We start from the raw sequence: 10106 nt of genomic DNA, 5'->3' as shown, positions 1-10106 counted from the left end.
TGTTGTGAGAGTGCAAGGAAGTAATTGGCCTTCTGTTATAAGTCTACCCTGTTCCAAGTTTCTTCCTTATCATACCGAATCCTACAAATTGTGGAGTGACATGTTTGACCTTGCCAAGTTATCATTATTAATATTAATAAAAGTTTTATATGAAAGCATGCAAAAGCTAGATTAAGCCAATCCAAGGCACTGAACCTGCCTCTATTAGCATCTTTTGCATTTAGTGAATCATTCGCATGTTAATGCACTCACCCTTGCATATGACTTAGCTTTGATGCACAATTCATTAGGCCAGCAACTTCAACAACGCAACTATATTTTCCCTGCAGTTAGATTCCAGCTCGACAGGGTGAAGTGTTGTTCAAAAGCAGAAAGACCTGGTGTTTACTCATTTAGCAGAGCCAGGAATTTGGAGATCTACACAGGCATCCAACGTTGCATTCACATAACATGACATGGCTAGCCTATTTTTTCCATGTCGTCTCTGTGTTTGGTTCTTTCTTTTTCTTTTTCTCAAATATGGAATCTATACTTTGCATTCTTATATCATAAAAGAACATCTTCATAATCGTCCAAGTTCAATTATAATAATTGGTGATCACTACGAGAACTTTCCAGTGCAAGTGCCAAAAAAGAAGTGCCACATGACACAAACTTGCCAATAGAATTCCTTTTAAAAGAATGTTAGCATTGATTGCCGACAGACTTTTAACATCTGCAGTTTCTTGGAGCATGAGGGTTCTTGACCAATGGTCACTATAACTGTCAATAATACTGATTCATAAAGAATGCATACTTTTATATAAGGCATCAAAAAATAAGAATTATAGCCTTCTTCTTGGAAATATATCAGAAAAAGAATGTCTCTGTTCCAAAATGAGTACTGCTGCAGTTCTCATGAGTGTAGCACTTTATTCAGTGATGCCTATGAAATCTTTTAGCTCTGTGATATTTCAAGCGAGCAGATGACATTTCCAATTTCCTACGGACTGCCTCCCATATCATCTGAACAGAATCTCCAGGTTGTGATGGGTAGTGATACTCAAAGTGATGAGCCACTTCCTTTATCCTTCTCCACATCCTGTTCCATTCATCTGATCCAATTCCTCTAAGCAGATTCATTACAAATTCTGGTTTCAAAGCATCTGATTCACTTATAAAAATACAGAACTCAGAGTAGTCAAGGACGTCCTCAAATGGGAGTTCAATACTGTCGCTGATGATCACAGGGATACAGAGACTTGCAATTGAGTCAAAAAGACGATTTGATGAAGGGGTATCACCAACAAGATTCAAACAAAACTTTGAAGAAGCCATTCCCTGACTAGCTTCTTTAGCTCCATTCTTGTGAAACCTTCCAGAAGTAAAGTGCACATCTTTCTGTTTTTTGAATAGATAATAAAGTACTTGACGAATGATCCCACCCTGAAATATACAGGAGTCAGACGAGAGAGTTCAGTACGGGATCATCGAGTCATGACAGGTCAGTTCATAAACGTATGAGATGCTAACTAGTCTGAACTCTGAAGGCGATCAAGAGACCTGAAACCAGCAAGGTTCTAGGGCCTGATGTGGCCATGGGGATAGCAATTCAAGTGATGAAGCATGGGAAGAAAATCTGGAAAAGTCCTAGGGGATCACTTCTTGGTCACTGGGGATGAATAAAAATAAAGGACATTCATTCGGCAGTATAGTGTCTGCAACACTTATATGAGCTTCTGTACAAACCAATAGAACAGTGAGTAAGATGCACATCAGAAATTTCACTTTCTTTAGACTTCAGACATCAGTTCCATTCCCAACCCACCTAGCAACAAAATAAAACCTTAGGGAAACAACTGCCATTTAACAATAGCAGCAAAATGAAACCTGTCATATCGATTGGCCTAGATATTTTAGCAGCAATCTACTGCTACCATAAGAAAACGAGAACTTCTCGTACACCCAGATATCGACAAATTCTAATGTGCTTGCAGACAGCCAAAAAAAAAAAAAAAAAGAAAACCTCTTAGAAATTTCAGGTATGTAAAGTTTCATGTGTTAGCATTACAAAATGGATAAGCATTCAGCCATTCTGCAACAGCCAGATGAGGCAGGAACGTAAAGATCCTGATATCCAGAAACCACGCAAGCCCAACGTAGGAAGACGACAGAGCAGAAAAAATGAAGCAGCTACAGCGATCTTCTTTTTTGCCATGTAAACATATTTGTAATGGTCCCATTTCCGGTAATGTAGAAAACAGGGAACATCCTTGGTGAAGAGAGCACATAAACATGACTCTTTGATAAGAGGACGTAGGATAACAATTCTGAGCAGTGCTTTTGCCCCCCTTTCTCTTCCTATGCATTACTTATTTTATTTTATCATGGTTCCAAATTGTTATTGTCAAGTGCCTCAGCAGGAATTCATTTCCTGAAATTCCAGTACATTCCAACATGGGGTGAAGAGGATAGCCACATCTAGATTCTTACACCTTTTAAATTTCAACCAGGATAATTTTCGTTACAAGGAGATCAGTAAACAAATGAAGTAATAAAAGGCTGCTTGCAGGAAATAATCGAGCAAATCAAGGGGAGAACACCACTTACATCTTTCCTATAGATTTCTCCCTGAAAATACAAAAGCGTGCTTCTGTTTTCGAACTTGAGAGAATCATTAGAAGCAATGGTTGTCACAACATGTCTGTATGGTGCCACAATATCCTTCTCAAGATTTGCTATACGAACAGGGGTCCTCCCAAAATCAGCGACCACAAACATGGCTGGGGCAAGCTTTTCCCTGGCTCTCAACAAGCTATTTGGATGATGTGCAACGATCAGATGATCTCTCCCGTCCCTCCTCTTCCACTCTTCCCTACCCATCAAAAATTCCACCAACTTGTCTTGCAACTTCCTGTCTTTACTAACTCTTCCCTTCTTCTTCGTCAACTTTGAATCCAAGTTATAACTAAGAGATGCAAAGAATGGTACGAAGATCACATCTGCATCATTTGAATTATGTACTCTAACTGCATTGCAGAGACCAACTTCAACACACGAACTGTTTGAAGATAACAAATCGAGTGTCAGCCAATATTCCACGCTGTGCTGATGTGTGAGTCCACCAGGATATGATGGAACTTCTTGTCGAACATCCGGCCATGATTCATCTTCTCTTGGTTCCCAACCAAGCAAACCGAAATGGAATTGAGGTGGCAGATCATACATAAAGACCTTTATCGCTTCTTGATTAGTTCTACATGCATAAGAACCACAACCTTGAGTTGTTCCGCTGGAAGACGAAACATCATGACCGTCATTAACATATGGCGTAAGCCAAGGGGTTGGAAGACGTTGGACTTCAGTGGCAGAGACTGCTGCGCCCTTTACTGGCGTTAACTTTATAACGGGTTCAGGCAGGGCTACGTTACCGGAATTCAGGAGAAACAGGATGGAGTAGAGCAAGAGACATACAGAAAGAATAAAAACGCAGGGGAGCAATCTTCTTGTCGCTGTGCCTGTTTTCATAATTCTCGATCTTCTTGATGAAAGAGAGAAGCAAAGCAAGGAAGGACCACGATCCAGATTGGTGGTATGAAAAAAATCCCATTCGGTCAAAGGCCGAAATTTAAGTTGTTGGCCTTTCTTTTTCATGCATTTCCATGACGAGCTCTCCACAAACAGCATTTCCTCGTTAAAAAAATAAAAAAAAACGGCCCATGTTTTCTTCTTTTCCTGTGGGCAAGCAAATTCAAGAAGGATGGCGTGGGACTAATGCTGGAAGGTTGATTTCTAAAGAACAGTTCTACACATGGAGCAATACTTGATCCAAGAAAGAACAGAACTAAGAACAAAATCAAACAAGGGCTAAATCCGTTAAATGCTAGCTAAATCTTCCATGTGCCCATGCTACCAAACAGGCCCTAAAGGAGAGAACAGGCATGTAAGTTCTTCCTTTATTATTATTTTTTAAATTTGAAATTTGGCATTTTTTACAAAATACCACCAATTTTGCTTCTCTCGTTCATCAAGAAGATAAAGAATTTATGAGACCAGGCAGCGGAACAAGAAGATTAATCCCCCGCTTTTTTATTCGTTCTTTGACGTCTCTCGCTCTTCTCCTGAATTCCGGTAATGATGTCATTCTGCCTCCATTTCGTTCACATCGTAATGTCCTCCATATAGTTCTTCTTCCATGTTTTCCATACTCAATTAACTTTTTTTCTTCTTCCTGATATAAAGAAAACCAGGTTAATGAATCCAGCGATCCAAATGGGCGGATATCCAAATTCACAATGGTTCGGGAACGGATTTGGTAAGATCATGGTAAACATGTAACAGTTTTAGGTCTCTACTCTATTTGAAGTCAAGGGAGGGTTTGTTCGTTTCAGATCCAGATTATTGCGGGGGTTTGATCTGGATTCCATCTGAACCCGGACCCAAAATCCGAAGGCGAGGCATGTGCTGAGCTTATCTGCCCGGAGGGTTAGTTGGAGAAGGTTTTTGGGGTGACATGGTTCACACGATGAACGTGGTTTTTCGATGGCTCGGGTCCGGATTTGGATTTGATATTCAGTTTTAGTAAGCAATTCTAAGTTCGAGACAGATATCAAATTGGGATCCAATAAAGATCTCATGCGATTACATATAAATCCTGAACCTTATTCTAGTTGGTCCGACACTTGGCTTTAGAACATAGGTCTGAATCCGAATCAGATTATTATTTAGGTTCCCAGTTACGAGAGGACTAAACGGGGTTTAGACAAGAGACTAGGACTTGAAAAGCGCAACTGATTATGAGTTTGAGGCATAAAACATGAGTCTCAATAGCTGCTCCATCTGAACTCAAGTTGAAGAAATCGGCTATATGAAAGTTTTCAACGAATCATATGGATTTGAAAATTAAGTGGCGCATGAACAACCAGCCACATTTGTTTAATTGAGTTTCTCTTGTCTCCATACTTTTTTTTTATATATATATATAATAAAGTCAAAGATCAGGTTCTGATAAACCCACAATTAATATTTATTTGATTTGATGAATGAGACCGGAAACCATTACAAGAATGGATTTGACGTTTTTCAACCGTGTGAGACGGTGATTATGGTTCGACCATCTAAAACCTTAAATCTATAGTGAATTGACCGAATTAAAATTAAAATTTCTAAATTTTGAATAGAACTAAAATAAGGCATGTACAATACAACATAATAAGAACTTTATTGTGTGCTAATTCCGTACCAGCATGGCGTACTTGGGAGGCCAAGCCCGTGGAGGGTCCGGTTGGCTTGGGATCGGGTCCAACAGATCCCTGCCTGCCTTGTTGAGGGAGACCAATCCCATAGCTTTCCTTCCTGCCTTTTCATTTCACCTGATCTGCATTTCAATTCAAACTTAACTTTTGTTCATTTGAATTCGAATTGGAATATGTGAATATTTGAAAAAGCAGAGTCCATCCAATTCAAATAAAATCCATTGACATCATGATTGATTAGACCCCGTTTCACACCCGGATCCGTTCAAAAGCTACTAATGTTTTCTAAGTCACTAGTATCAGCCAATACTGTGAGTTAAAGTTAATGATTTGGGTACTATTTGGGATTTTTGTACATGTGCCTATGATTTCCAAATAGAGGTTCGCAAATTACGATTTTCATGATTTGCTCCATGTTTTCTAAGTCACTAGTAAACCTTCATTCTTAATTTGATGCGTAAACCGCAGGCCGACTGATTAATCTATTTTACGAACTCGTTCCTATAATTCATGAAACATGTAGAATTTGAGTAAATACGAATCAATTGATTAATAGTTAGTTGACAAGGTGATTTTCATAAGAAAGTACAACACATCACGTGCCATTTCGGCCTGATGATGTTGTGATATTTTGAATTTTGCAAAAAAAAAAAAAAGAAAAGAAAAAGGTAATTTTACACATGGCACACTAAAAACAAGAAGAAGTTGTGTAATTACTTTGTATGATTCTCATATTTGTTAATGCACATATTCTACCAACTTTATACGTAGATTAGTTATTATATTTACGTACTTAGGTTATGCAGAAGATGAAATCGCGAATAGACAAAGTGGGAGGTACTAGGCAGTTAGTTTGTGTTTGAAATTAATATTGATATACAAATTGAAATTGAAGCTTAGTAAGGAAGAAGACAAAAACAAAACGAAATTGCTTGTGTATAAGAAGGTGGAGAAGAGCTGAGTCTTAGTCTCATGAGAGGACGGAACGGTAAATTTGTGGGCGGTGGGAACATGGATTAGGTTGAGACTTGAGAGGCGCAGGCCGCTGTGTCACACTCACATGGCCCTCCCTAGAAAAGGGCGCACCTGACAGACCATTAAAGACCGTGTGGGCCCCCGCCCCCATGTGCCGACCCTTCTCATTTTTTTTTTTTTTAAAAATTATATGCAACACATAAAAATAATATCAGAGACTAACTTCCTTCCCTTGTACCCTTTCTTTGGGTACGGACATACTGTGTAGGATTCGATTCATTGGCTTATCCAAGGATGTCACATGCCCCCTTTTATTATTCTTTTTTTTTTAAAAAAAAATTGATTTTAACATTGTCTCGTTTCCAATTTTTAAATTGAATAAAACGTCCAATTCAGTTCCATTTTTTTATTTATTTTTAGATCATAAGATTTATCAACAAGGCCTTCACTTTGGCATCAAATTTTAGTACAAGATCATTCAGCATTTATAAGATAAGCTTGTTACAGCCCATGTCATAATCAAACACTTGTTTTCCAAATTGTCACCCAATAGGCTCCCTTTTTTACGGGAAAGTTTTTCACGGCGACCCCGGTTTTTTAGGTCAAGAAATGTTAAGATATATATATATATATATATACATATAAAGAATTACACTTAGAAAAAAAAAAGAGTTTCTCACCCATCAAACACCACCCTTAAACCGCTAATTCCAGACAGTTGTCGAGTGAAACAAAAGTTTTATGTTCCATATACCTTGCGTATGATTCATAAGAACTTTTGTTTCAGATATTTCAGTTCCACGTTTGAAATGATATAGAACTAAAATTTCATCTGACCGTTGATTGTAAACTAAAGAAAAACAACACCTACAAAAGAAAGGTTTAACATTGAAGTTTCACCTATTTCAACATCCCAAAGCATCCGGCATTATAGTTCTAAGTTTGTTCGCCATAATGTCTTTCTGGAATTTTGAAGTTTAGTTTGAAGTGGAAGAGCATCCATTCAAACTTAGTGTCATTAGGGTTTGGTATTTCACAATTGCCCTGTCTCGAGATGCGCATGTCATGCGACAAGTTGTGGGCACTATCAAACACTGGTTCTAAACGGCCTTATTTTCTCGTATCGGAAAAAGTTATCCGGAAGAAAGTGCTCGGATTCCGAAGAAACAGTTGGTTGACTACACTTATTCCTGTAAATCGAAAGATACAAGAAAGGGAACATTATTTTTACTTTTGTTTTTACATTGAAAATTTGTTTTCTAATTGGTCACTCGTCGGTGCTGCAACTGAAGCTTTTCCTATTTAAAGGCGTGGGGTTTCTGAAATGGGGACCTCGAGCTGCCCCAAAGTTCGCTTCGTCCTCTTGAAGGGATTCTCAGTAGTTCCTTCTTGAGTTCTTTGGGCAGCCATGGCGGCCTCTGCAAAGGTTCTTGCTCTCGTAGTCTTCATGGTCGTAGCCATATGGATGGCAGAAGTTGAGGTGCCTCTTACACGTTCCTTCCTTGCTCCTGCTTTTTCTCCTTGTTTCTTTCTTCCTAGATCTGTCTATTTGCAGTTTTTCTATGAGACGAACGTGCAAACTGAGGTAGTAACTTAATCTCATTGTTTTTTTCTGCTTCTGCAGGGAGTGCTAGGGAATGCAGAACATAATGAAAGGGTAAGTGTGTTTTTTCCAACTTTTTCACTCACCTTAAAGAGATAATATCTGATATTATTTCTTGTTTACGGTTAATTATATGTTAAAACTTCAACAAACTTACATCTTCCATGTTTAATCTCTTTTTTGTTGCAGAGTTTAAGGGGAATACACACCAATCTGAGAGGCTACCGTAAGCTTTTTCCTCACCTCTGCTTCCTATTAATTAATGAAAGGAAGTTCTTTCTCTTTTTGTTTCCTTTGGGTTCTTGGCCAAGAGAGATATCTTCATCGCTAGCTTCACAATTAGCAAAGGAACTAAGTTGGTAAACCCTTTCTGAGGCGACATTCTTTTGTTCTAACCAGTGTTGAGGAAATGGGTAAGGATCTGCTGATCACAATTGAATCAGTAGGAAATAGACTCGATTCACCGGCCAATCTAAGGGAGTCATGTCTCGGATTACATACATTTATTATTTTTTAAATATTTTAAACGTTTTCTTATTGTAAACTTTTTTATGTTTTTCCATTGCACTTCTCTGGAAAAATGTAAAGTAATAGTAATATTCTCCACCTATTTCATAACCAATGCAGCTGAATTGCTTAGTCAAGCGATTGCCCACCCGATCGATCTAACTTCAGATTTTGACAAAAAAGTTTTTGGTAAAAGTCGTTTACTATGGCAAGATCTATTCACAAATTATCTCCTCATAATAAAAAGAAGGTATTTGATCGTGACATAGGACCAGACATTATACATTACTGTGAGAGTAAGCACTGGAAACTTTTGGGGATACGAGACTGGACTCTGAAAACGTCCAGGTATTTAATTGAACAGGACAGTGGGAGGGCTGCAAATGTCAGATTTCGTATTGAGAGGCTCGATATATATATATATATATATTATATAGTCCTAGATCTAAGGCGCCACTGGAATCTCTAGTAATAAATAGGAACATGGTCCATGGAGACACAAGGTATATGGAACTTGGTGCACGAAATTATAAGCTCTTGACAGTAGTTCTTAACCATTATATATATAGCAATAAGACCATCTCTAAGTTTGAAAATTTTGGATCCATTTTTAAGGGCGAGATAGATCATAGATCTGGCCTGCTTTTTGTTGTAGTTTAATTGGGATGCTACTTTTTGGATGCAGAGTGCCCTGGGAAGTGCCAGTATAGATGCAGCCAGACTCAGTACAAGAAGCCTTGCCTCTTCTTCTGCAACAAGTGCTGCAACAAGTGCCTGTGTGTGCCCCCTGGTTTCTATGGCAACAAACAGATCTGCCCTTGCTACAACAACTGGAAGACCAAGAGGGGAGGACCCAAGTGCCCTTAATTAGTCCGTTTCTCTTTGTTGTTCTTCTTTTTCTCTTGTTTCCTTCCATGTTCCGGTTGATGGCCTTGTGAGCTTCCTTCGTTGCGCATTCTCATGGGCTTCCTGTTTTGCTGCAACGAAGTGGCATTTGCATGGTCAGAAGAAATTAGCTTCTCGATTGCCTTTGGCTCTTGATGTTTTAAGTGATACATAAACTGTTAGAATATTGCAGCGATGCAATTGCCCTCAAGGTTTCATTTTCCTTTTTTCTCATATTTTGGATTAAAGAACGATCCTCGTTTCGATGCGATCTGAGTCTAGTAGTTGAAATCTATAGCTTTTCATAGGCTAGCAGCTACTTACGGAGGGGAGAGCTCTAGTTCTCACGGTTCTTGTGGCTGCGTTTGCACCGCCACAGATCTCAAATCTTGACATGAACTTTCACACTAGAGATCCGCAGATCTAGGGGTCAAAGGGAATCTTAAATTGACAGCTTTGCAATTTTCAATTTGAAAAAGCTAGGGATGGCTTCAAACAGCACAGTTAGAACTGTCAAGTGCCAATAAACGGCTGCTGGGAGGGAGGTAGCTCCCATCCTTTGGGAGGCGCTACAAAGATTTACTTGATTTGGAGACAATGTTCCCTTATGTTCACGGCCGACCGCCATACATAGCAGTTTTCATTATGGTAGGAAATTTCTAAGTACAAACCACAAACCAAAATGCAGTTTCATAAACATGAAATTAGGTCAAAGTCCGCAAAGAGGAAATTAAGAAAGACTATCAAGTATAGACCAAGCTCCACACTTCAACATTTGTGTGGTGCGTCACTAGCTCGACGAGCAGGACACTATGGACCTATACCAAAAAAAGGGATAGGTTATACATGCAAGTTATCGGACCAGCTAACCAAAAAAAGGGATAGGTTATACATGCAAGTTG

General features: G+C 38.8%; 2 protein-coding genes across 2 annotated transcripts; one reads left to right on the top strand and one right to left on the bottom strand.

Annotated features, from left to right (window-relative positions):
- Window positions 1–909: 909 nt before the first annotated feature.
- On the bottom strand, window positions 910–3541 carry LOC116247534 (probable arabinosyltransferase ARAD1). The gene is made up of 2 exons (XM_031619708.2): window positions 2590–3541; window positions 910–1425 (listed from the first exon to the last, which is right to left on the bottom strand). Exons 1-2 carry the CDS (start codon window positions 3505–3507, stop codon window positions 916–918), a joined length of 1428 nt encoding a protein of 475 aa, XP_031475568.1. The 5' UTR covers window positions 3508–3541; the 3' UTR covers window positions 910–915.
- Window positions 3542–7531: 3990 nt separating this feature from the next.
- On the top strand, window positions 7532–9438 carry LOC116247073 (gibberellin-regulated protein 6-like). Its single transcript, XM_031619026.1, has 4 exons — window positions 7532–7689; window positions 7834–7866; window positions 8002–8038; window positions 9005–9438. The coding sequence occupies exons 1-4, from the start codon at window positions 7618–7620 to the stop codon at window positions 9184–9186; spliced, it is 324 nt and encodes a 107-aa protein (XP_031474886.1). The 5' UTR covers window positions 7532–7617; the 3' UTR covers window positions 9187–9438.
- Window positions 9439–10106: the final 668 nt, after the last annotated feature.

This window comes from Nymphaea colorata, chromosome 2 (genome assembly GCF_008831285.2).
Source record: "Nymphaea colorata isolate Beijing-Zhang1983 chromosome 2, ASM883128v2, whole genome shotgun sequence".
NCBI classification, from domain to species: Eukaryota; Viridiplantae; Streptophyta; class Magnoliopsida; order Nymphaeales; family Nymphaeaceae; genus Nymphaea; species Nymphaea colorata.
Note: the sequence above shows the minus strand (reverse complement) of the source record. Positions and strands in the feature narration are given on the sequence as shown.